This window comes from Astatotilapia calliptera, chromosome 11, assembly GCF_900246225.1.
Source record: "Astatotilapia calliptera chromosome 11, fAstCal1.2, whole genome shotgun sequence".
In the NCBI taxonomy this organism is placed as follows: Eukaryota; Metazoa; Chordata; class Actinopteri; order Cichliformes; family Cichlidae; genus Astatotilapia; species Astatotilapia calliptera.
In genome coordinates this window covers 7,493,062-7,519,567 of record NC_039312.1, presented here as the reverse complement: position 1 = coordinate 7,519,567, position 26,506 = coordinate 7,493,062, and the positions used below count along the sequence as shown (strand labels likewise).

Below are 26,506 nucleotides of genomic sequence, written 5' to 3'. Positions count from 1 at the left end.
TTATGACCCCTGATAAATCCTTTCTAAGCTGTCATTCCCCCACCTATTCTATAATGAATAAATAAATAACTGTGTTATATCCCCTAAAAGCTCTTTTTTTGATTTCCCCCCACCAATAGAATCATTTTCATGCTCTCCAGAGATTCATGCAGCAATCTAAACTCAGTGATTTTGGTCCACACTGACATAATAAGATCACATAGTTGCTGCACATTTGTCAGCTGCACATTCACGATGGAAATCTCCCATTCCACCATATCTCAAAGATGCTCAATATGATTGAGATCTGGTGACTATGGAGGGGATTTGACTGCGGTGAACTCATTTTCATGTTAAAGAAAGCCGTTTGAAATGATGTGAGCTTTGTCACATGGTGTGTTAACCTGCTGGAAGCAGCCGACAGAAGACGGGCATACTGTGGTCAAAAAGGGATGGCTGCGCTCAGCAACAACGGGTAAGCTGTGGTTTTTTAAACGATGCTCACTGGTATGGGTCCAAAGTGTGCCAAGAGAGTATTCTCCAGACCATCACACCACCAGCAGCCTCAGCTCAAAGCTGAATGTCGTTTCTGACATTACCACCTGATTATTGGAGCAAAAATTAAAACCCATCAGACCAGACAACATTTTCTAGTTTTCTATTGTCCAGCTTTGGTGTAGCTTTATTTTCCTGTTCTTAGCAGACAGAAGTGGCACTCAGTGTGGTCTTTCTGCATCTTCTTCTTCTGCTGCTTTTAGTGCTGTCAGAAAAGCTCTTCTGCACAGCTTGGCTGTAATAACTGATTATTTGACTTGCTGTTGCCTTCCTGTCAGATCGAAGGTCATTCTCCTCTGACCTTTGTTATCAACAGGACATTTTCACACAGAGAACTGAGATATTCTTTGTAAATGCTTTTTTTCTTCTAGTTTTTTGGCTTCGTTAAGATCTTAATTTGTTAAAGCAGTGTAAAATTCTTTATTCCTATTATTTTAATATGTTCAGATACTATTTGTTTTTCTGTAATACAGTTATCTAAACCTATTTTCAAGAAAGTCTACTAGCTGTTAATTTATTTAAAATCAATAAGCACTCATGTTAAATGTAACATGTAAAACATTTCCTGACATTTTAATGCAGAGGTTATTTAGGTAAAAATGACCTTCTGCTCTGCCACCTGAGCTACAGCCACCCCATCACCCCAAAATCATCCTTTTACTCCCATTTTCAAGGTATTTGCTTTTTAAGAGCTCTGGAAACAACAAGAATTTAATGTGTCATGTTGTCCTGCACATATCACTGATGGGCCTGCCAATGGAGTGCAGGGGTCAAATGTTCAAACCAGACTGTTAGTACCAGATGTTCCAGCTGGTACATATATTACAAACTTCCCTTTTCAGGTGGCCGACACACAATTTCACTCTTCATTTGTGTAAAAAAATAGATTTATTTGAAAAGTTTTGTAAATGCAAACAATAATTATTTACAACAGAGAGCTCCCGTCATGAGATCACGCAAATACATGGGCAGTAGGTACTCTGTCCTAATGTAGAAAGTCAAATCCAGTTCAGTTGGACGAAATCTTGTCAGACTGGGCTTCAGTGACCTCGGCATCATTTTCAGTGTAAGCAGTTCATAACCCCATCTTCAACAATTCACAGTTTTTGTTTTCTTTGAGTTTTGTTTAATAGTAAATGTGTTTTAGAGCAACCCACCATCAGGCAATCCTTCATTTCACAAAGACGGAAAAGCTCTAAAATCCACTGCTCCTATCTGCAGAAGAGCATGTCCACCAGCAGCTCCAGCAGGTTCGCCTGTCCTATCACAGGCCGGAAGAAGAGTTCAGTGATGAGGCTGGGGGTGATGCTCTGCAACACGGAGGCTGTGAGGAGGATTTGAGCAAAGCGGTCCCCGTCCCCTGGGTGGAGGAGCTGAACCACCTTGCTTAAGGCCTGCTGAGCTTCCTGTTGCAAGCCTTCCACAAACAGGGCTGCCTTCAAATCTGGTACGTCTGTCGGTGGAAAAACAAAACTGTAAAGTTACATGAATGCTTAATATTGCACACCATTATTAAACCACTGAAAACTGACCAGAGAAAGCTGAAGCTGAACACTTCGAATACATACCTGGATTAAATATCGTGGTCCCTTTGAGGTATGCGTACTCCTTGGGGCTCAAATCCAAACTCCAAAACTTTTTGAGGCAAGACACGAGTTTGCTGACACCGGCCATAGTGGGCTGCTCCCTTTCCACCTCAGGGTTCTCAGGTCTGTTCAGGAGGATCTTTTTCAGCATGCTATCAGTGGGGATGTCCATCACCTCAAAGTCCACGTGCTCTTGGGCCAGACCCAGAATGAAGAGTGGCGCCCAGGAGCTTTTCAGAAGGGCGAACTGGTCGTTTGGAGGCAGCTGGTTAAAGGCGGGCAAGTTTTTCATGAAATTTAGGGTTTTTACCAGAACCGCCGAAGCTTCTTTGCAAATCTCCGACGGCCTTTTCAAGCACACTGTCCGTCGCGCCTCACATTTGCATCTGTGACGCACTGAATTGTAGCTGAAGTTGCCTTGGCTTGGTCTGCTGCCATCCATTTGGCTCAGGATGTTGTACAGGATAGGATTTGAAGTCCTATCACTGCTGGTTGAACAACAACACGCGCTGTCCATTTTAACCGAGTCACAGATTGTGTGGGCAGTTAAATGAATCCTCTCGCAGGATGGCCTCTTCACGCGCTTGTGAGCACAGCTGCTGCTGCTGCTTGGAGTCTCCCTCTATTTATAAGGCCAGCCCAACCTGCTTTAGTGGACTTTGACTTGTCAATACGTTCCATATGAAAAACAACTGTGTGTTCTGCCAGGTGACTGGAACAACCCTGGGAAACTGATAAGCTTTTCTCAATGAAAAGGAGCTGCTGATGTAAAGTCTGGCTATCAAGAGGGCTGGGTCTTATCTTGTAACCGGTGTCATTAACCCAGGCAGTACCAAGCTACCAAGGACTGCAAAAGTAATCAGCCCCACAGTGAGCCCCTGCTTGCTGCTAGCTCACACCTGTAATACTGGAAACAGGCCAAAGTAGACTTGGGTCACTGACCTGCGAGATAACTTCAAATAAAAGAGTAAAATCCCAGAAGACAATTTTATTTGAATACTCTAATTTAGTGGAAACTGGTTGTAAACAGCCACCTTGGTGTTATTGTCTTTACCTGACAATGTAAAACACCCTGAGGCGACTGTTGCTGCGATCTGGCACTATATAAATAAAACCGAATTATTTGGCAAGGAATCTTGACTTTTAAACAAGCTGAGTTATTACTATTTATATTATGATTTTAACCAGAGGAAGCTTTATATAAGAGAAGTGTAATTCAGCCTCCTCCAGCTCACAAGGGTTGAAAAGTTGGACATGTATTTGATAGAGCAGACATTTATTTTCACTGCCACATTGCAATGTAAAGACTACAAGCATCCAGTGAAAACGCAAATTCTGCACAAACCTGTGAAGAAGAGCTAGAAAATCTTCTTGTGTGCCACAGGACAACCTTGAATATGGTTCTATTTATGGTACAGAAATAGCGTTTCAGCACTATCACACACTGGTAAATGGACTTTTACTCGCATAGATCAGTTGAAATCAAATTCAAACTGCTTTCTACAGTCTCACACATCCACACAGCACTATTATCTGTGCCTAAAACACCCACTCACACTCTAATGGATACATCAGGGAGGACTCAGGATTCAGTATATCACCCAGGAGTACTTTGACACCCAGACTGGTGGATCTGCAGCTGCCCAGTGGTTTTTATTGTATTTCATGTTTTGTATTTGTAACGGATGTTCCAATGAAAAGACCGACGCCACTAAAAGTCCAGATCTCTGGCAGTCTCGAGAATCCCTCCCTCCTGTAAAGATTAATCTGTAGTTTGGGAACAGGCAGAGATAACTGGTTAGTAGATCACAGGTCAAGCTTTGTGAAACACGGGGACTTACTATTAAAGCAGGGTCAGGTGATTATGATGATTCTGAGGCGACTGGAGTGGGTGCGTAGCCGTTTATCTATTAGCTGGAGAATCCACAGCATCTGTGCAAAATGACCGCTGAGATATTTCAGCCTGCACCCAAGAAGTAGACTGCACCGTACCTGCAGCCCTCCAGCTCTGCCCCATCCACTCAATAAGAAAACAAGAAACGAATGTGTGAGAAACCGCTCTACTGACACAACTGCTACACACGTTTTTTTTCTCCCACCACCCCCAAAACAATTATTTTTCACAATTAAACACAAAACCACCTGCATAAAACTGTTATTTATTGTTTGTTATTGGTTTTACCTTTGTGAGTTTTATTTTTGGGGGATTTGGTTTATAATTTGAGGCTTAAGTGTTTTGTTTTTTTCAGATGTATGTAGGGATTTACTTAAAATTGACCTTGGAAGTTATTCATTTCATTTCAAGTGTTCTTTATCATTGTGTGTTGAGATAAAATTGGAAATTGTGTTTCTTATATCTTCACAAATACACACACACAACTATTTAAAAAATATTCTCAAGTCAATATAAAAGAAATCCAGATCAGTCTCCTGTGTACTGTGAAGGGAATTTCCAGCCCTGGCTGTGGTGTGCAGACTTTACGCTGATTGCCCTGATACGTGCTGTACTACTGTACTGCAAAAAAAATCTAGTAAACATTTGTACTGGCCATGGCAAATTATTGTCCCCATGAGGTTGATCTTACTTCAGTCTGTGACATTCGTATATCTCTTCATATATCAAACTAACTTTTATGAATTTTCTTTTCAAGTTTCTGAAACTTGAAATGAGCACAACAAACTCCTGTACGTGGAGTTCATGGTGTCCGTAACATGTTGTACACTTTTCCACTTGTCATTTAAATGCATTTATCCTATTTTGTTATCTACCCCGTACCTGGCACCGAGCTTTGGGGCCGATAAGAAAATGATTTTATTATCGTAAGAAATAAACAAACAACCCAATGTGGAAGACCTCTGGTTTGAACATCCAGTGCCATGAACTATAGACAGTAAAACATTTATGATAGTCAGTGATCCCGGGTGCCACCATATATGATGTACCATCCTCGTTATTTATTGTTATTTAGTGACACATTTGCCAAAAAGCCTGACAAACCCAGAAGCTTGAAACTGGAAGTTTAAGAGGAGGATCTGAACTGCAGGGTACCTGTGTCAAGGTCAGTCCATAAAGTGAATGACCGCAATAAAGAGATTACACACCAGACACAACTGGCAGCGCCAGTCACCGAATATTTGTTTTATGTTATCAATGCCTTTACTCATTCCTTGAAAGAATACATGAAAAATGTTTAACAGCCCTGTTTTTTTCCCAGGGTGATCTCATTATGATGGACAGTATCATATCAATCATATGGGACACGATGTCCGTACTCACAGAAGCCTAATCGAAATTGACCACAGCTTCAAAACACGATAAGATGCACGGGGTTATCTTCAAGAGCGCGCTCCCTTCAGGGAAGTGACCTATAATGCACTCAGCAGCCCTCAGGCTTCATCAAGCATGCTGACAGTTGTAAATGGTTTTGATAAGGCCCGTGTTTATAGAGGTTTGGAGCAGGCACAGACGGGCACGGAGAACAGACGTTTATCTCTGCCAGGACAGTAAAACGAAACGTCCTTCATACTATAAGTAGAACAACCACTGTGTTCGGAGTAAAGGGAAGCAAGATGGTGATGATGTCATAGACAGGAGCTGAAGACTGTTTTCCTAATATCTTCAATATTCATGCACCTTAAAAGAATTTATTAGGACACTTTACTGTAATTGCATTACTGGATTTGTGGGAATATGAGTCGCTCAGACTCATCTTCACAGTTTTCCCAAAACACTGACTGACTGAACTTCCACTGCTTCCAGTTTTTTCAGGCCACTGAACTTTCCGTGCTACCACGTGGGTGCATGATGGACGTCATGTGTTGAACATGACTTTTGGCCTTGACCTACTGCTAATACAGAGGTTCATTTGCCTGGTTCCATTTTAATAAGGTCATCAACCCAAAGATGATTCACACAGGGTGGCCTCATGGGAACACGTACTCAGGAGACGAAAAAGACACCCAGAATCACTCAATTAAAATTCAGATTGAAATTGCATTTATATACTGTCATGAATCAAGCAGCCAGGAACACACAGGCACAAATGTAATCTTAAAAAAAAAAGAAAAAAAAAAAAGGGTTTTATTATACCCCCAAAAAGGACAAGATGATTACAAAAATTCAAAATAACAAAAATAAAGTTTTTAAGAACCAAGTGGGCCCATAAGAGACTTTAACTTAACGCTACTCAAAAGTCACTTAACAAAAACATACCTCAACAACCTGATCTGCCCAAATGAGAAACAGCTCCAGTTATATAGCAAATGAATAAACCATTATATACACCAAAGGTGAAAACTAAAGAGATAACAGCTAACCATCATTCAAGAAGAACCCCATTCCCCCTGCATGATCACAATAGATGGTCCAGTCCACTTTATTGGCTTCTGCATTTAAACCAGCTCCACCCTCAGCCTCCTCTTTCAGCCAAACCAGGAAGGACTGGAGCGGAGGTCAGGTAACTCAGAAAGAGCAGAAATATAATCAATATAACATACCTATATAAAATAACAAACAATGCAAAGCAAAGTCTATGCCACCATTTGGGCTATAGCTTAGTGCTGTCATGCATTACAGGTAAACTCAAAATATCAAATTAGTTAACTTATGATCACAGAAGCTTTAGAGCATAACATAAACATAAGACAAAAGACCAAATGAATATTACCTAAGTATCTCAGTTGTGTGGTTGCAGGCATCCATCACATATACACACTGAACTTTAAATTGCAGTGAAATAAAAATTTTTAAAGATGTTTTTGATGTTTTTTGTTTTTGAAGCCCTTCAGTCTCAGATGCCATCTGATGTTTATGGGTCTGCGGTTGGCACCAGTAACGGCCTTAATTTGGGTGGAGGATCATCCAGCGTCTTGATGGACAGTCAACTGGATCCTCTGGCTGAGTGCTTGTGAAATTTTTTTGGGTCTTCCACTTGACGTTTTTGGTCCATAACGTTCAGGATCATTTAAGAAATGACTGTCTTATTGCATCCCACCTCAGCAGCCATGGCACACTGCGAGAGACCCCGCTTGTGCAGTTCAACAACCCGACCACGTTCAAAAAGAGAACGTTTTTTTGCCTTTGCCGTCAGAACGTTATGACAGTGACTACCTGACAGAAAATGTCAATGAATCCACATTTCTGCACAGATTTGGCCTTTTAAAGGCACGTGGTCCTAAACTTTCATCAGCTGTAAAACCGCTTGTTTCAGTTTAAGCGTTGTTTTCAATAAACATGTTTTGTCTCACTCCCATTTCTTCTTGTTGCATGAAGAAAGACCAACGCAAAGTGGTGCACACGTGAGAAGTGGAATGAAAATCATACATGATCCCAAACATTTTTTACAAATAAAAAACTGAAAAGTGGGGTTGCCCATAGACATTGCCTGATGAGTGCTAATGACTAATGTGTGTAATCTAATGTCAGTACAAATACAGCTGCTCTGTGACGGCCTCAGAGGTTGTCTAAGAGAATATTGGCAGCAGCAACAACAAGTCCAAAGAACACACCAGACAGGTCAGGGATAAAGTTATTGAGAAACTTAAAGCAGGCTTAGGCTACAAAAAGATTTCCCAAGCCTTGAACATCCCACGGAGCACTGTTCAAGCGATCATTCAGAAATGGAAGGAGTATGGCACAACTGTAAACCTACCAAGACAAGGCCGTCCACCTAAACTCACAGGCCGAACAAGGAGAGCGCTGATCAGAAATGCAGCCAAGAGGCCCATGGTGGCTCTGGACGAGCTGCAGAGATCTACAGCTCAGGTGGGGGAATCTGTCCATAGGACAACTATTAGTCGTGCACTGCACAAAGTTGGCCTTTATGGAAGAGTGGCAAGAAGAAAGCCATCGTTAACAGAAAACCATAAGAAGTCCCGTTTGCAGTTTGCCACAAGCCATGTGGGGGACACAGCAAACATGTGGAAGAAGGTGCTCTGGTCAGATGAGACCAAAATGGAACTTTTTGGCCAAGATGCAAAACACTATGTGTGGCGGAAAACTAACACTGCACATCACTCTGAACACACCATCCCCACTGTCAGATATGGTGGTGGCAGCATCATGCTCTGTGGGTGCTCCTCTTCAGCAGGGACAGGGAAGCTGGTCAGAGTTGATGGGAAGATGGATGGAGCCAAATACAGGGTAGTCTTGTAAGAAAACCTCTTTGAGTCTGCAAAAGACTTGAGACTGGGGCGGAGGTTCACCTTCCAGCAGGACAACAACCCTAAACATAAAGCCAGGGCAACAATGGAACGGTTTAAAACAAAACATATCCATGTGTTAGAACGGCCCAGTCAAAGTCCAGATCTAAATCCAATCCAGAATCTGTGGCAAGAAAACTGCTGTTCATTAATGCTGTCCATCTAATCTGACTGAGCTGGAGCTGTTTTGCAAAGAAGAATGGGCAAAGATTTCAGTCTGTAGATGTGCAAAGCTGGTAGAGACAGACCCTAAAAGACTGGCAGCTGTAATTGCAGCAAAAGGTGGTTAAGATAAGATAAGATAAGATAGAACTTTATTAATCCCTCGGGTGGGTTCCTCTGGGAAATTCGATTTCCAAAAAAAGCACAGCAACGACCGAAGTTACAGTTACAGAATTGTTATATATATACACACACACACACACACACACACACACACACACACACACACACACACACACACACACACACACACACACACACATATAAATACAGAGACAAATATAAATAAAATATACAAAGGGGATAAATAGAATAAATAGGAATAAAAGATAAAAATACAAGTGAATTGCACATTTCAAGTATTGAGTCTATTGCACTGTTGACTATTTACAAAAAGTATTGCACAAGGTATTGTACAGTGAGGTGAAGAGGCACTACAGCTTAGTTGTTCCCCCCTCCTTTGTCCTCCTGTTTCCCCTCCCTCTCCCCTCCAGAGAGGAGTTAAACAGTTTGATGGCGTGTGGGACAAAGGAGTTTTTAAGTCTGTTAGTTCTTGTCTTGGGGAGAAGCAACCTGTCACTGAACAGACTCTTCTGATTGTTTATGGCCGTGTGCAGAGGATGCCTGGCATTGTCCATAATGTCCAGCAGTTTCTTTAATGTCCTTTTCTCTGCCACTGTCACCAGAGTGTCCAGCTTCATGCCGACCACAGAGCTAGCCCTCCTGATCAGTTTCTCCAGCCTGGATGAGTCCTTCTTTGCTGTGCTGCTCCCCCAGCACACCACAGCATAGAAAAGTACTCCAGCAACCACCGACTGGTAAAACATCCTCAGGAGCTTCCTGCAGATGTTAAAAGACCTCAGCCTCCTGAGGAAGTACAGTCGGCTTTGGGCTTTTTTATACAGGTGCTCTGTGTTGCATGACCAGTCCAGTTTATTGTCCACCCACAGCCCGAGGTACTTGTTGACCACCTCCACCTCCTCCCCCTCTATCTGAACCGGCAGTGGACCTTCTCTGGACCTCCCGAAGTCCACAACCAGTTCCTTAGTCTTTGAGGTGTTGAGTTGCAGGTGGTTTGTGTGACTCCATGCGACAAAGTTCCTCACCAGACTTCTGTACTCCTCTTCCTGATCATCCCAGATACACCCCATGATGGCCGTGTCATCTGCAAACTTCTGAATATGGCATAATTCAGAGTTGTAGCAGAAGTCAGAGGTGTACAGGGTGAAGAGAAGAGGGGACAGCACAGTTCCCTGTGGTGCTCCTGTGCTGCTGACCACAGTGTCAGACGTGATGTCCTTCAGCCTGACGTACTGTGGTCTGTCGGTGAGGTAGTCGGAGATCCAGGCCACCAGGCAGGGGTCCACCTCCATCCTGTTCAGTTTTTCCTGAAGCATACAGGGCCGGATGGTATTAAAGGCACTGGAAAAGTCAAGAAACAGGATCCTGACCGTGCCTTTTCCCCCATCCAGGTGTGAGTGGGCTCTGTGTAGGAGGTACAGGATGGCATCCTCCACTCCGACACCCGCCTTGTATGCAAACTGTAGTGGGTCCTGGGCATGTTGTACCTGTGGTCGGAGGAGGTTGAGGAAGAGCCGCTCTAGAGTCTTCATAAGATGTGACGTCAGTGCCACCGGTCGGAAGTCATTCAGCTCATTGGGCCGGTTCTTTTTGGGGACCGGGACGATGCAGGATGTCTTCCATAGGGCGGGCACTCTCCCCAGTCGCAGACTGAGGTTGAAGACTCGTTGTAGCGACTCCCCAAGTTCAGCAGCACACGCCTACAAAGACTCAGGGGGCTGAATAATTACACACACCCCACTTTGCAGTTATTTATTTGTAAAAAATGTTTGGAATCATGTATGAATGTCGTTCCACTTCTCATGTGTGCACCACTTTGTGTTGGTCTTTCACGTGGAATTCCAATAAAATTGATTCATGTTTGTGGCTGTGATGTGACAAAATGTGGAAAAGTTCAAGGGGGCCGAATACTTTTGCAAGCCACTGTATGTGCCAAAGCTTTTATTGCACTGGCAGTGTGTTTGGGATCATTGTCACGCTGAAAAATGAAGCTACTGCCAATCAGATGCTTTTCACGTGTTATTGAATGGTCGTTCAAAATCTGACTGTTCATAATTTCACCAATTGTGAAAAGATCCCCAACACCACTGAAATTTTAAGGACACACTGCACACCATGCTGAGATACGCCAAGTTTTGAATGACCTTGTTGGTGTGAAAATACTATTTTATGTATTTCAAATTGTGTTATCTTTGGCATTTTGCACAAGTTTGACTAAACAAGTGGGAACTAATCATGTTTTCTTTGCCACTTAAAATTGGTTCTTTGCTTAGCTGTCTGCTATGTGTACACACAACACAGGTTCATCTCTTGAGTTAGGTGGCTGTTTTATGATCTAATCACATATTAACCACATCTACTGTTGTTTAATTTTAATTTTATTTTTACATCACACACGTTCACACATGCACATTCTCAAGAATTTGTTTGAACTTCCACTAATCAGGAGGGTGATGACTAATGCACGGTGTGTGTGTGTGTAATATGATGTGTGACATAATGTCAGAGTCCAGACACCCGAGTCTAGTTTTACTGCCCATTACTATAAAAATACAACAATAAAAGCTGAGGTGAAGGACAAAGCAAGGGTTAACTTTGGGTTAATGAACTCTGACTAGATATATTTCTCAGCTGCCTCTTTCTCTTTTATCCTTTTACTAGTCATGCTAAGTTAAACAGTTTTGAACAACTCTTGGTGTATTTCTAATGAAATGAAGGTTTTACTGTGACCATTATTAAAGAGGCGGAATTGGCAACTTATAGTCAGTGTGAAAAGAAATATACCTGTGCAACCAAGTGAGACATGATTAAACATGTTGTCTATCAAAGCACATCGATGCCACTTTGATGTGACCTCTTATAATATATACTGTATGAAAACATTAAGACAGTGCTTAAGCAGTTCTATTAATCCAATGGTCTATTTACTGAGCTATCGGTATTGGCATGTATAATGGCAGATAAAAGAACATTTTAAAACTAAAGGAAAAATTGGAGAAAGACCAATCAACTATGTAAAGAGTGTTAATTTTAGCAGCATTGGAAGGAATCTGAATGCAACTTCTGTGTTCATAACTTACCTGTTTGGGATGCCACAAACACAGCAACCAGCTGACCTGTGTAGAATCGAGCGGACGGTAAACAACTTAATATAAAATATCATATAACAAGTTTGGAATGTCAGACTTTTAAAAAACAATAAAGACAAATGAACTTTGTCCTTATGTCAAATGTCAGTATCAGTATGGGTTGGGCTCTAATTTTTTAACTTGATGTTTATGATTCTGGATTTTCCTGACCAATCTTGCATCACTTTGTTTTCCACAAATTACACAGCACATTTATATACAGACTTTAAACACCAAAAATCCAACCATTAAGACCCAATATGTGATTTTAAGCAATCTGATTATATATTTTGAGCAGCACTGGTTACTGGTTGTGTGGATGTCAGGGGGGATTTCACAGTGAAAATATAAAAAGGATCAAGACTGGTGATTGTTTGGATATGGTCTGGATTTTTGTGATGATTGTATTTTGGGTCACTGCATTAGTTTTATTATTATATTGCTGCTTTTCTTTCTTTAAGGTTTATTTGTATTTCTGTTAGTTCCTGTTTTGGACTTTGAATTCAAGCTGATTATGAAAAATGTTTTTTATTTTTTTCTTTCTGTCTGTAGTCAGGTGTTGGGGTCCTGAAAACTGTGACTGGCAGACACACACACAAGCCGGTACATGTGAATGTCCACTGTATCTACATTGTACACTAAATAAATAAATGTTTAAATACTGACATTCAATGTTGAGCTAACCGTTTCTGTACTCCTTCCTTTACTCCACTGCATTTGTCTGACAGCCACTTATTAAATTTTGAGATTACAGTGAAAAACTGTGGATCTCTGGATTCTGTGATTTTTAATTTGATATTTTCTGCTAAACTGAATGAGGACGTGTTCCTTTATGGGTTGAGAGCCTTCTCCTTCTGATATATAAAGAGTTAAAAACGGTCTTGGCTGTAACAAGCTATGTTCAAAGGTAAACAGGGCTGTTTTCTGAGTCCATAAAAAAGGCTGACTTTTAAGAGCTACCTTAAAAGTCAGCCTTTGACAGGCTTTGACAGGTCAGGGACGCTATAAACGCAACACTCATATATATTATGATGTGTTGATGTATATTAAACTGTACGCACATTATAAAAAAGCAAGCTTAAATGAGCTCAACATTAAACATTTACATCCGTAAAACATGCATAAACAATATAATGCAGCAGTCTCATAAAACCAAAAACAGCATATGCAATAGTAGAAAGAGAAAAAGTACTTTCAGAAAAGACGTTAGGACGAGAGATGTGCTCTCCAGATATCCTAGATTTAATTATGATGGAGAATTCAGCAAAAGGGAATAAAAAGGAGGGATTTCCCGGACTGTTTTTATTTAATCGGATTTGATTAATTAAAATTTTTTTGCTCATAACACATAAAAATTGTGCAGGAAAAAATATTAGTGCTCACTTTGAGATTAAAATCGAATTAAATATTTCGACCTTTTAGAAAAAAGGTCGAAATATTATTTTCAGATAATTCTTTCAAATAACTCCCTGAAAAGGTTTCTGCAGGTTTTGCCAAGATGTCTTCTTGCGTTTAAGTTTAATACTTAATGATTTTTTTTTTGGACATGGTTAATAATTGTTATGAACGTTTATGAGTCGATGAGCTTTACTTCTGTAACGTCTGCGGAAGCGGATATGACGTCATTTACAAACGTTCCTGAAGATAAACAATCATGGCGGACGCTAAAGCTGACCCTCCGGTGTATTTTGCAATAACCAACATTCCTGTCGCGTTTCGCTCAGCAGACCTGAGGAATTATTTCAGTCAGTTCATAGAAAGCGGAGGTTTTCATTGTTTTCACTACCGACACAGGCCGGAGGTTCTCAGGGAGTCCGGGGCGCCTGAGAGCTCGGTGTCTGGAGATGACTCGGAGCCCCGTTCCTCATCTTCGGAGTCCGCTGAGCTAACAAAGATCCCAGCCGAGTCAAAGCCGGCGGTGAGGTCGTGCTGCTGCATCGTCTCAGTTCGCGCTAAGGACGCTGAGAGGTTCGTGAGGATGTATGCGGGGAACCACTGGATCGACGCGAAGGGAAACTGGCTGGCAAGACGATGTGTTATCAAGAGAGTCAAAGTTTCCTACGACAAAGGTGAATTATGTCATATGCGACGTATTAATGTGGCACATGACACATTAGTCATTGACAGGTCAAGGTGAGGAGTATTAGTTATCATCCAGTGATAAAAGCTGTAGTTCCTGTGCCTCTGTTGTGAGCCTTAGAAAATCACAGCCAGAATTATAAAAATAAGAAATTTTTTATTTATCTTATATTTGGGGAAATGCTTTTAAATCAACAAAGCAAAACTGAATTTTAAAAGATGTGGAGGATTATTAAAACGGCTGAGCAGCTGAAAGAAGAAGACAGACATTACAATTGGCTGGGTCTTATATACTTTAACCCTTTTCTTCTACCTGAACACTTGCTGTGCTTCCTACAGCTTGTCTCCTTCACCAATTCATAGAAGCACTTTTTAAATTGCTTTCTGTCTAACACTGACACTCTGATGGATGAGAGAAACTTGGTTAGTTGCTGAAGCTGCTCAAAATACAACTCAATATTATAACACTTCTCCAGTCTGTATGCCAGGGATCAAACCTCCAAGCTTCTGATTAGTAGATGACCTGCTCTACCTCTCGAGTTACAGTCACCCCACAGTGTTGGAGAGAGATTCCAAAAGATCCGCCGTGGGCAGCATTTATTGGAGAGAAGACAGGAAAGCTGGGACAAAGAGCATGGGCAAGACACACAGTAAATGGCTGTAGGGAAGATTTGAATTTAGGCCTCTCTTAGGCAATAGCGTTACGGCACACGGGTCTCCTATACTGGTGTCTGAAAGAACTTGATTTTATTTGGAAGAGACCTCCAGCTGAAAAAGGCTCAGGCTGGAGCATATAGACAACAAGCAGGACTAAAAGAAAAGTTAAGATCATGCGGTAGTGGCATATTAAACATATGGGGGGTGAAAAGATGGGAATGGAGACTATATGCTCAGTGCATCATGGGAAGCCTCAGCCCAGCACCTTGAGCCTGTAGCAAAAAAAATTATGACTATGATGTTAACTATAAGCTTTATCAATAAGGAACGTTTAAATCCTAACCTTCAACGTAGAAGAGGTGTCTGTCTCCTGAATCCAAACTGGGAGCTGGATCCACTGGGGAGGACCTGACAGCTAAAGGCTCTGACTCCCATTCTACTTTTGGAAACTCCATAAATCATAAGCCTGCTGAGAGTGCTACTGGGATGATATTAAACTGTAAGGTCTTTAAGATAAGATGGAGGCTTTGTATGTGAGGAAAAGGATTTAAAATTCAGTTCTGGTTTTAACAAGAAGCCAGTGATGAGAAGCCAGTATGGGGAAAAATATGATCTCTCTTTCTAGTGCCTGTCTGCACTCTCGTTGCGGCATTTTGTTTTGTTTTGTTTTTCACTGAAGGCTTTATGGGAAGTTTTTAGGAGAACCTGACAGTAAGGAATTACAATGACCCAGCCTAGAAGTAAGAGGTGCACGAACCTTTCACATCGTGTGGTTTTTGTCACTCTTTGTACATGTATTATTATTTTTTCCTTTCTTTCAGATGACGGATCTTTCCCCTATAAAACAAAGTATGAACAGCGGCACCGTGTTTCCTTAACAGAGCGATTCACAGAGGCCGACCTCAGAAGCCTCTCCGAACTGAATCCACCTGCTCTGATGCAGAACGGGAATGTGGGCACATCCGTAAAAGTGTTTCTCCAGCTCATCCAAGCCTGTCGCCTGCCTCCACGCCTCATTCGGAAACTGGGGCTCACTTTCCCCAAGACCAGTTCCAACCGTCGCTATGGGAACGTGCCCTTCCAGTACCATGACACTTGCACACTTCCAGCCACAGAAGAGACTGTATTAACAGCTGCTGGACATGAAATATCAGGACCAGGTACTTTGCCTGGTTCATCCTTAGGATCGAGGCAGCTGGGTGATAACACAGAAACCACTGAGGCTGATGAAGCACAGAAGGAAGACGCAGAGGAAGAGGATGCGCAGTCGAATGCTGATGATGTAGGTTCAGTTCAGTCCTATCAACCAGCTGTCTGTCAGCGTGTTGGATAAATGTGTTGGTTTTAGTTTGTGTCGGCTGTCCATTAGGTGCAGCCTAACTAAAACCATCATCATCCCTTTATTGTAGTTTGCTAATTTCTTCATGTGATTGATTGTAGGATGATGACTGCTGTGAGGAGTGGGAACGCCACGAGGCTTTGCATGATGATGTAACAAGCCAGGAGCGAACCAAAGAGAGACTGTTTGAAGAAGAGATTGAGCTGAAGTGGGAAAAAGGAGGCTCAGGTCTGGTGTTCTACACTGATGCTCAGTACTGGCAAGAGGAAGAAGGAGGTAGGCACCAAAAACACTAATGCACTTTGAAGAAAAAAGCTTGCATACTATACTGTGTTAATAAACGAGCAATGGGGTGTGCAGGTTATTAAGCAAACTTTAGGTAAATAGGTGTGGAAAGGCAAACTGAACGTGTCTGTATGTGTTAATTAGTATAAGAAATCAATTCAGTGGAGATGCTGACAAACAAATTCCGCTCTACAATAACATACATTAAAAGATAATTGCAAATATACTCACACTGGCCGCTTTGTTAGATACACCTCTTCAGTAGCTTGCTAATTCAAAAATTCGATCAGCCAATCACATGCCAGCAACTGAATGAGTTTAGACATGCGAACGTGGTGAGGACGACCTGCTGAAGCTTAAACCAAGCATCAGAATAGGGAAGAAAGCTGGTTTAAATAACTTGAAACATAGTTGTTGCTGTCAGACAGTTTGGTCTGAGTATTTCAGAAACTGCTGATCTTCCGGCGTTTTTTGCACACAAGCATCTGTCGGGTTTTACAGAAAACGGTCCAAAAACAAGCAAATATAAAGTGAGCAGCAAATTGTGGGTGAAAATGCCTCGTTTGGTGTCAGAGGAGAACAGCCAGACTTCTTTATGAGTGAAAGCAACAGTAGCTCAAATAATCACTCGTTAAAAAAAGGGGGCGCAGAACAGCATATCTGAATATGTTAAACCTTGAAGCACATGGGCTACAGCAGCAGATGTCTGCTAAGAACTGGAAACTGATGTTCACAAAAGTTCAACAACTCCAGACAAAAGAAGACTGGAAAAGAATGTTGGAAACACTGGAACATCAGAATTAGGAGTAACCAACATGGAAGCATGGATTCATCCTGCCTTGTGTCAACTGCTGGGGTGTGGAATATTTTCTTAGCACACTTTGGGGTTCTTAGTACCAACTGACCATCATTTAAATGTCACAATCTACTTTTGTGTTGCTACTCGCCATGAACATCCATCTTTATGACAACAGTGTACCCATTTCCAACAGGATAACAAGCCACGTGAAAACACTGAGATCATCATAAACTGGTTTCTTGAACATGACAATGAGTTCACTGTTCTCAAATGGCACAGTCACCAGATCTCAATTCAATAGAGGGATGTGATGTAACCAGAGATTTACATCATGAACAAATAGCTAACAAAACAACAGCGACTGTGTGATTACATTCATGTGTGTTTCTCTCGTTTTTCAGACTTTGATGAAGAAACAGCCGATGACTGGGATGTTGACATGAGTGTTTACTATGATAAAGGTAAAAATTTTTTACCCTAATTAACTAAACTGTGTTCTATTAATGCAGAGTCAGATTTCCTATAACCAAGTCCTTTTACAGATGGAGGTGACATGGATGCTCGAGATTACGTCACAATGCGGTATGAAAAGAGGCTGAGGGAGGGTCATGAAGATGGATCAGGGCACAATCAGTCTATTGGCCGCTTTGAGAGGTTCACTAAGGTGAGGAGGTTGCCATCACATATAACTTAATCTAATCTTTCCTCTTGTTACACATCAGATAACTGCACATATATTTTTTCTCTGATTAGGGCTTTGGGCGTCGTGTGATGGAGAAACACGGCTGGAGGGAAGGTGAAGGCCTAGGAAACAGCCAGATTGGAATTTCTGAAGCACTTGAAAATGAGGGGCAACATCCCAACTGTAAAAGAGGCTTTGGGTGAGCATGAGCACAATCAGCGGAAGATTTTGATCGACTTTGCTCTCAAGCTGACGGCAGGTCGCTTGTTCCAGGCTCAGGTGTCAATCAATACTGCTATTCTTCACTCTCATTGGTAGTTGTTTCGATCCTATGGAGGAAGTTAAAAGAAGTTAATTTTACATCCAACCCACTTCCCAAACGCCAGCAGTTATTCCGCCCTTAGTCACTTGAAATTGCAGGATGTCACTCAATTTGCTTCCAGTGTGGACGCAGCTTAACAGCTAATATAATTTTAAGCTTTGGTATGTGAGGTAGGTGATGCTGATGCTGTGTTGTTTTTTTCCTTTTCTTTTTTGCAGGTATCATGGAGAGAAATTGGTCTTACATCCTATAAAAAAGGCCAGAACAGATTATCATATAACTACAGTGTATGATAAACCCAAAGACATAGACAGAGGCGATACCTTGCTGAGACGGCAGCCGAACACAAGTATGAAGTACAGAGGGTGGCAACCAGGTGGCAGCATTGGCCCACAAAGATCACAAAGATGACTTTAATAAAATGTAATTAAAACCATTTTAACATCATGGAACTCTTTTTTTTTTTTTTTTTTTTTTAAACACACACATGCTTATATCTCTCTCTCTCTCTCTCTCTCTCTCTCTCTCTCTCTCCCTATATATATATATATATATATATATATATATATATATATATATATATATATATATATATATATATATATATACATATATTTATTTATTTATATATATATATATATATATATATATATATATATATATATATATATATGTAATGTTGAAATCCTTTTTTCATGTGATTAGTGTCTCTAATTTTTAATCTCACACAAAATCTAGTTTTCCTATATTAACTATACACATGTGTATGAATTGTACCAAGCTATTAATGACGGAATAATGTGGTGTTTGAGCAAGGATGAGATGATTTAGAAAAAAATGTAGTCTGAAATTAGTCCTGCACGTTGCGCCATGTTAACAACCGGCTTTTATTTTGACACGCCAGTTACGTAACTTAGATATACTTCCGAGTAGCGTTAGCATGTGTTAGCGACTTCCATACGCATGTAAATATAGCATCAGCAAACGGTAAATATCAGTCAGTATTGCTGTAATTTACAGTAAAAGTCAACATTATATTAAGGACCTGCACATATGTTTTGAGTAGACTTACGATTTATCGTACATAAACATTTAAATAGCTACTTTGTACAAGTCTTGTCTGACCGGAGTGGATGGCAGGTCCAGGTTTAGTTAGTGTTTAAAGAGTTTTTAATGTAGTTGGTGGAAGAAAAACTGAACTCTTGATACCAAATCCTGTGACACTGCCAGCCAACACCCCAGTTGGTACCCTGCACAGGACATCCTAGCACCATCTAATGCGAGTCTGAAGCCATGTCCAAGCAGACACAAGCGAAGCCCTCCCTGCGTTTCGGTCAGGTGGTTATTGGGCCCCCGGGTTCGGGGAAAACCACCTACTGCCAAGGGATGCAAGAGTTTCTGACTCACCTGGGACGCAAGGTGGTGGTTGTGAATATGGATCCAGCCAATGAAGGGATACCTTATTCCTGTGCGGTAGATATCTCAGAGCTGGTGACTTTGGACGATGTCATGGAAGGTTTAAAGCTGGGGCCCAATGGTGGACTTCTCTACTGCATGGAATACGTCGAAGCAAATCTGGACTGGTTGGAGGAGAAGCTGAAACAGTACAGTGACTGCTACTTCTTGTTTGACTGTCCTGGACAGGTGGAGCTCTACACCCACCAGAACTCAGTGAAGAATATCTTCTCACAGCTGGCCAAGTGGAATTTCAGGGTGAGCTTCATCATTAGATAATTATTGTATGTCTGCTGAGCCTTCACAGCTCCTACCTTACCCACACTGCCATCATGTATACACAGCTTTAACACAAGGTGAATTTATATTAACACCATAAGATGAATTTTAGGGCTGATGTCCTCTCTTTTAGCTCACAGCGGTGCACCTCGTGGACTCTCATTACTGTGCTGATCCAGCCAAGTTCATTTCAGTGCTGTGCACCTCGCTGTCTACGATGCTGCATGTCGAGCTTCCCCATGTCAACGTTCTCTCCAAGATGGACTTGATGGAGCAGTATGGCAAGCTGGGTGAGTTAATAAGGGTTTGCTTTAAACAGATTTTACAGGCTGTAGTCAGAGATTATCTGATGAATCGCATTGATTTGTGCTGGATAAATGTTCTAAGACAGTGAGATTAAGACATTAAAGGTCTTTTTAGAAATCATATTTCTTTGTTTCCCTTCTAAGAAAGTAGGATGAAAGAAAAAAAACTATACCGGCATTGATTGCCAGCTGAGTTGTTGAATTTCACAACTGGTTGCTTTTCATCATCATCCTTGGTAACATTTGTCTTGTACTCTTTTCCAGCCTTCAACCTTGACTTCTACACAGAGGTCATGGACCTGACCTATCTTCTCGATCACTTGGCTGCAGACCCCTTCTTTAAAAAATTCCGCCACCTAAATGAAAAGTTGGCAGAGGTCGTACAAGATTACAGCCTTGTGTCCTTTGTCCCTCTCAATGTACAGGTACCAGCGCTGCTTCTTGGTATTAACTGCAAAAGAAGAGCCAGTAATGTCTGTTTAACTCCCAGTAAATTAGAATATGCTTTGGTGAATTAAATAAATAAAATAAGCTGCTTTCACACATGAAGTTCTGGCAGTTTGGGGAGAATCTAGTAGTGATAATTTCCACAGGTGTCCTTTCTCAGAGTCTCAGTCTGCTCAGATGTGCTTGCCTGCTTTATTCACACATGCCAACATCACACGGGCTTTGCACTGGGGAGTTTGTTGGTTAAGGACCAGTGGAATGTATAATACGTTGCTCTAATGTTGAGTGACTAACAGGGGGGTGGCACTGTCGCCTCACAGCAAAAAGGCTCCTGGTTCCAACCTGACGGCCAGCTGGAGCCTTTCAGTGTGCAGTTTGCATGTTCTCTTTGTGCTCACGTGGGCTCTCTCTGGGTACTCCAGCTTCCTCCCACAGTCCAAAGAGCTACACGTTAGGTTAAACTGGCTATATAGTGTGAGTGATTGTCTGTCTCTGTGTCAGGGACTGGGGACCTGTCCGGGATGTACCCCATCCAGTGATAGCTGGGATACGTGCCAGCCCTGACACAACCCTGAATTGGATTAGTGGTTAAGAGAGTGTGTGGATGGATGGATGGGTTCAGTTTGTGTGGACCACTAACAGGTCTAGAGAGTACACATACAGTGGGGCAAAAAAGTATTTAGTCAGCCACCGATTGTGCAAGTTCCCCCACCTAAAATGATGACAGAGGTCAGTAATTTGCACCAGAGGTACACTTCAACTGTGAGAGACAGAATGTGAAAAAAAAAAAAAAAAAAAAAATCCATGAATCCACATGGTAGGATTTGTAAAGAATTTATTCGTAAATCAGGGTGGAAAATAAGTATTTGGTCAATAACAAAAATACAACTCAATACTTTGTAACATAACCTTTGTTGGCAATAACAGAGGTCAAACGTTTACTATAGGTCTTTACCAGGTTTGCACACACAGTAGCTGGTATTTTGGCCCATTCCTCCATGCAGATCTTCTCGAGAGCAGTGATGTTTTGGGGCTGTCGCCGAGCAACACGGACTTTCAACTCCCGCCACAGATTTTCTATGGGGTTGAGGTCTGGAGACTGGCTAGGCCACTCCAGGACTTTCAAATGCTTCTTACGGAGCCACTCCTTTGTTGCCCAGGCGGTGTGTTTTGGATCATTGTCATGTTGGAAGACCCAGCCTCGTTTCATCTTCAAAGTTCTCACTGATGGAAGGAGGTTTTGGCTCAAAATCTCACGATACATGGCCCCATTCATTCTGTCCTTAACACGGATCAGTCATCCTGTCCCCTTGGCAGAAAAACAGCCCCATAGCATGATGTTTCCACCCCCATGCTTCACAGTAGGTATGGTGTTCTTGGGATGCAACTCAGTATTCTTCTTCCTCCAAACACGACGAGTTGAGTTTATACCAAAAAGTTCTACTTTGGTTTCATCTGACCACATGACATTCTCCCAATCCTCTGCTGTATCATCCATGTGCTCTCTGGCAAACTTCAGACGGGCCTGGACATGCACTGGCTTCAGCAGCGGAACACGTCTGGCACTGCGGGATTTGATTCCCTGCCGTTGTAGTGTGTTACTGATGGTGACCTTTGTTACTTTGGTCCCAGCTCTCTGCAGGTCATTCACCAGGTCCCCCCGTGTGGTTCTGGGATCTTTGCTCACCGTTCTCATGATCATTTTAACCCCACGGGATGAGATCTTGCGTGGAGCCCCAGATCGAGGGAGATTATCAGTGGTCTTGTATGTCTTCCATTTTCTGATGATTGCTCCCACAGTTGATTTTTTCACACCAAGCTGCTTGCCTATTGTAGATTCACTCTTCCCAGTCTGGTGCAGGTCTACAATACTTTTCCTGGTGTCCTTCGAAAGCTCTTTGGTCTTGGCCATGGCGGAGTTTGGAGTCTGACTGTTTGAGGCTGTGGACAGGTGTCTTTTATACAGATGATGAGTTCAAACAGGTGCCATTCATACAGGTAACGAGTGGGGGACAGAAAAGCTTCTTACAGAAGACGTTACAGGTCTGTGAGAGCCAGAGATTTTCCTTGTTTGAGGTGACCAAATACTTATTTTCCACCCTGATTTACGAATAAATTCTTTACAAATCCTACCATGTGGATTCATGGATTTTTTTTTTCACATTCTGTCTCTCACAGTTGAAGTGTACCTCTGGTGCAAATTACTGACCTCTGTCATCATTTTAAGTGGGGGAACTTGCACAATCGGTGGCTGACTAAATACTTTTTTGCCCCACTGTAAAAACAAATGCCATGTCTTGCCAGTGAACTCGACAAATTTTCATTGTTATTACTTAATTAATGTATCTGCATCATGCTTCTGTGAGATGTTGAGTGCAAAATAAGAGTTCTTTACTTTCTTCTGAAGTAGTCATAAAGCATCCATACTGACCAGACGTCACAGTTCGTTTCCCTTAAAAAGTCACATGCCTCGTATTTCATTATTTGAACCGTTAAATCATAAATCGCTTTTAGCGTTTCAAATTGAAGGTTGGATCAATTTTGTGCAGATGGATTGGGGGAGAGGGCTGTCTGCACTCTGCACTCGTTCCCTGACATCGCTTCTTTATAAAGAGTGATTTGATCCTGTGTGTGCAGAGACAGGAGTCTAGACCATGTGCCATCACTGCATGTGGCACCAGCAAGTTATGCGTGAGGCAGGTTGGCACACATGCTTTGTACATGTTCTTAGTTTAAGCAGCCATTAGTTACCTTGGTTACCCACTTATGGTGCCTAAAGCAGCCAAAAATAAAAGCTTTCGACTTTGAGAAAGAGCTGCAAAGTGTTAGAGGTCAGTGAAGTTTGAGGATTTATTGCTTTGCATGTGCGTGCTGCTTATGTCATTATGACAACACCTTATAACACACAAAGAAGAATCTGAAAAATCTGTGCTCACACATTTTCAAAAAGGCTTTGTCATCCTCTTTCTAAAGTGAATCTCACTTGAGGGGATCAGTGGGTAGTTTCTCTTTGTGGGAAAGCCCCGGATCAAGCACTTCTCTTTTCGGTTTCCAGGACAAAGAGAGCATGATTCAGGTCTTACGAGCAGTGGACAAGGCCAACGGCTACTGCTTTGGAGACCTGGAGGAGAGGAATCTGCAGGCCATGATGTCAGCTGCTGTGGGGGCAGACTTCCAGTTCAACTCGTATCCTTTCCTGATCGTCGTGGTGACTCACAGTGACTCATCTGGTTTGATGCCAAATATAAAGATTTACAGGAGGTGTCTGAAAAGCACAAGTGTTTACAGTTTTATTGAGAGGATTTCTTACGCCAAGAAATAACAGCCAATTTATGTGTAGTTTGTCAGGTTTTCCTTAACATTTAACCAACCAGTACTCTCGGGGTGCAAGAGAGGTATGTTGAAACCAGTGGAAAGACTGTGGAAGAGGAAATGATGGAGCTGTAAATGGAAAAGCTCAAATAACAGGACGAAAGCGGTCACCCCTTCAGCAGCAGTATACGAAGGGGGTCCTGGGAACATCCATCTCACTTGGCCTGAATTCTTCTCAGCCTCTCTGCAGAAGCAGTGGAGACATAAGAACTAAATGTGGGTGCTGTAGATGCTTCACGGTCGCACCACACCTCATGAAAGAATCACAGTGACGAAGACTAAAGGGAGCAAATGTGTGGGCTGAGTAATCTTTTTTTTTTTTTTTTTAATGTTTTGTAGGCAAAAAAGAAATGTCTTCTTTACAAATGGATAAAAAATAAAGTCATTCAGTTTCATTTTTGTTTGAGTTTGATACATGCTTGGGAGCCCATGTTTTGCCTTGTAGCCCTGATATGATCGTTGAGCTGAAACAACAACGTGACTGTAATGAATATGGCCATTTATTCTTATTATGGGTGCAAAAATGAAATGTTTTGCGTGAATAATGGCAGATACACACAAACTGGAATGACGAGGAAGATGTCTGATAAAGCCTGCATGCATAAAAACATGACACGCAGTGGAATATAATCTCCAGAGCCTCAGTTGCCTCCTAACAGTTGCACGATTTTCTGGTGAAAAGGGAAGTTTTGAGCAGTGTTTTAGGGTAAAGGAAAAGGTGGATAATCCTATAAACATTTATAAGACAACTGCATATTATCCAGAGATGATTCTTTTATGACAAAGACTGAAATGGTTCAATAAAGCCCTTAAGTAAGGCATCATAAGTAGTTGAGTCCTTGTATATATGGATCTGCTGTTTCACCAGCAGATGGCACATGTGCTCGCAAATGCTTCTCCCTGATCCACAAAAGTCTGCTCCAAGTCTTTCAACCAGCCAGAGCCGAAAAAATTAAGTCAGGCGGGGAGAGGAAGCCACATTAAATCTGTGTTTCTGCACAACTGGCCCTGTGTCTGGTCTCTAGGATGGAAGATCCTCTTGTCTTTCGAAATACAACTAAAACTTCTCCCTATTGACTGCCCCTGACTTTACTGTCCTACTCCCAGTTCACTCTCCCCAGCTCAACATCCCACATTAAAAAAAAAATAAAAATCGTAACCCTGCCAACTTAAAAAGGAGCCCATAGACGCTGGTTTTAACACGGGGGGCCTCGGTGTGCCAGCGCTTTCGTGCAAAGTTGGAAGTCAGACTGAAATAAAGCGTGATCCACTTTGAGAGCTCGCGCTGGTGTGGGAAATCGCATTAACCCTGTGTGGTGTGACGTGGCTATGAAATTATATGTGTACAGTCCTTCCTTGCAAAGCTCTGTGTCTAAGTGTACGTGTGTGTGCATTAGGGGGTGTGTCAGGCAGAATGTTAAATTGTGTTTCGATGTTTGTACATGTGATCAAGTATGCCGTCTCAGTGGTACTTCCTGTGCCCCCCCCTCTCTAAGCCCCCTAGAGGTAGATGCGTGTGTGTTTGTGTGAAAGAGAGAGAGAGAGCAAGAGACAGTTTGCGTGTGTGTCGAGAGTGAGAACAGAAACCGAAAGGCAATGTCGTCCCATTTACAGCACGATTCTGAACTGTAATCAATACACAGTCCGAACTATTAAATGCCTCGTAAACCGTCTAATAAATTCGCATTTAATTATTACTACCAAAAAAAAAAACAAAAAAACAAAAAAAACCCCCAAAACCACAAAAACTCCCTCAGCCTCGCACACACTCTTTTCATTACCATCCTACCCCTGCTCAACACTGTGCGCAAACACCCTGTGTGTGCCAAAAAAAACATGTCTGCTTCATTTGACTGAGCAGAGGACGAACGTTTTTCTAACGCTCGTTTTTCTAACTGTTTGGGAGACTTTGAAACTGTCCATGCATCCTCTTTCTGATAGATAAGGTCTGCCTGATTTTTTCCCCCTTCCTCCCTCCTCTGAACGGTGTAGTTCAATGTTAGTGGGGTGAGAGAGGGAAGCTGGAGCCTGCGCGCCCATCCCCCCACACTCGGCAGAGAGTGTTTCTGCTGGAGTGAGAGACAGACAGAGAGGAGAGAGGGGGTGGTAGAAGAGAGCAGAGCAAAGCAGGCAGGGGAGGGAATAAGGGAATGTGCATTGGTAGTCTCGTTTGCTGCAAGGCTTCCTCCTTCTGCTGTGGAAAAACCTGTGCGTGCGTTGCCTTTCTCGCCTAAATACCACTCAGAAACACTGTTCGGGGGGAACACAATAACGCCAAGAGCACAAAGGCGCATTTAAACGAGCTGAATGTTACAGCTTTTTGCTTTTAAAGTCTAAAAATATAACTGGGTGTGTGGAAGGCAGGCTAAATGAATGCAGTGCAAAGTTTGCAGCATTTATGTATCCTGCTGTGCGTAATAACGACCTTTACGCGCGCAGCTGTGGCACCCACATATATGCAAATACTTTGAAAAATTATATATATATTTTTTACGCATTAATTAGTTTTCCCGGGTACTGATGAGTCCACAAAACCCTCAAACGTATTCACCAAGCCTACAGCCCGTGATCTATATACAGCCTCTTGATTGGCGGCTGGTTTAAAGTGCATTGTTTATGAGTTTGGGCGACTCTCGTCGTGTGCAGAAAATATTCCACCTATGGTGGGGAGAAGGGAAAAAAGATAGAGAGACAACGTGAGGTTTTCTGAAGACAAAAAAATCCAGTCCGCGC

At 42.1% G+C, this 26,506-nt stretch overlaps 3 protein-coding genes across 3 annotated transcripts; 2 read left to right on the top strand and 1 right to left on the bottom strand.

Annotated features, from left to right (window-relative positions):
- Positions 1-1,403: 1,403 nt before the first annotated feature.
- nr0b2a (nuclear receptor subfamily 0, group B, member 2a) lies at positions 1,404-2,739 on the bottom strand. The gene is made up of 2 exons (XM_026184878.1): positions 2,103-2,739; positions 1,404-1,987 (listed from the first exon to the last, which is right to left on the bottom strand). Exons 1-2 carry the CDS (start codon positions 2,635-2,637, stop codon positions 1,746-1,748), a joined length of 777 nt encoding a protein of 258 aa, XP_026040663.1. The 5' UTR covers positions 2,638-2,739; the 3' UTR covers positions 1,404-1,745.
- Positions 2,740-13,335: 10,596 nt separating this feature from the next.
- Positions 13,336-18,362, top strand: gpatch3 (G patch domain containing 3). Its single transcript, XM_026185683.1, has 7 exons — positions 13,336-13,821; positions 15,310-15,770; positions 15,929-16,103; positions 17,313-17,372; positions 17,454-17,575; positions 17,665-17,792; positions 18,134-18,362. Exons 1-7 carry the CDS (start codon positions 13,407-13,409, stop codon positions 18,324-18,326), a joined length of 1,554 nt encoding a protein of 517 aa, XP_026041468.1. The 5' UTR covers positions 13,336-13,406; the 3' UTR covers positions 18,327-18,362.
- A 398-nt stretch (positions 18,363-18,760) lies between these two features.
- On the top strand, positions 18,761-24,122 carry gpn2 (GPN-loop GTPase 2). The gene is made up of 5 exons (XM_026183749.1): positions 18,761-19,628; positions 19,783-19,939; positions 20,219-20,379; positions 23,457-23,587; positions 23,776-24,122. Exons 1-5 carry the CDS (start codon positions 19,209-19,211, stop codon positions 23,846-23,848), a joined length of 942 nt encoding a protein of 313 aa, XP_026039534.1. The 5' UTR covers positions 18,761-19,208; the 3' UTR covers positions 23,849-24,122.
- The last annotated feature ends 2,384 nt before the right edge of the window (positions 24,123-26,506 follow it).

Coding starts and splice junctions, on each gene's coding strand:
- nr0b2a (XM_026184878.1), bottom strand. CDS start 2,637: ATGGACAGCGCGTGTTGTTGTTCAACCAGCAGTGATAGGACTTCAAAT. Junction 1,988..2,102: donor GACCACGATATTTAATCCAG/GTATGTATTCGA, acceptor TTCCACCGACAG/ACGTACCAGATTTGAAGGCA.
- gpatch3 (XM_026185683.1), top strand. CDS start 13,407: ATGGCGGACGCTAAAGCTGACCCTCCGGTGTATTTTGCAATAACCAAC. Junction 17,373..17,453: donor GAGTGTTTACTATGATAAAG/GTAAAAATTTTT, acceptor GTCCTTTTACAG/ATGGAGGTGACATGGATGCT. Junction 17,793..18,133: donor AACTGTAAAAGAGGCTTTGG/GTGAGCATGAGC, acceptor TCTTTTTTGCAG/GTATCATGGAGAGAAATTGG.
- gpn2 (XM_026183749.1), top strand. CDS start 19,209: ATGTCCAAGCAGACACAAGCGAAGCCCTCCCTGCGTTTCGGTCAGGTG. Junction 19,629..19,782: donor TGGCCAAGTGGAATTTCAGG/GTGAGCTTCATC, acceptor CCTCTCTTTTAG/CTCACAGCGGTGCACCTCGT. Junction 23,588..23,775: donor GCAGACTTCCAGTTCAACTC/GTATCCTTTCCT, acceptor TTAACCAACCAG/TACTCTCGGGGTGCAAGAGA.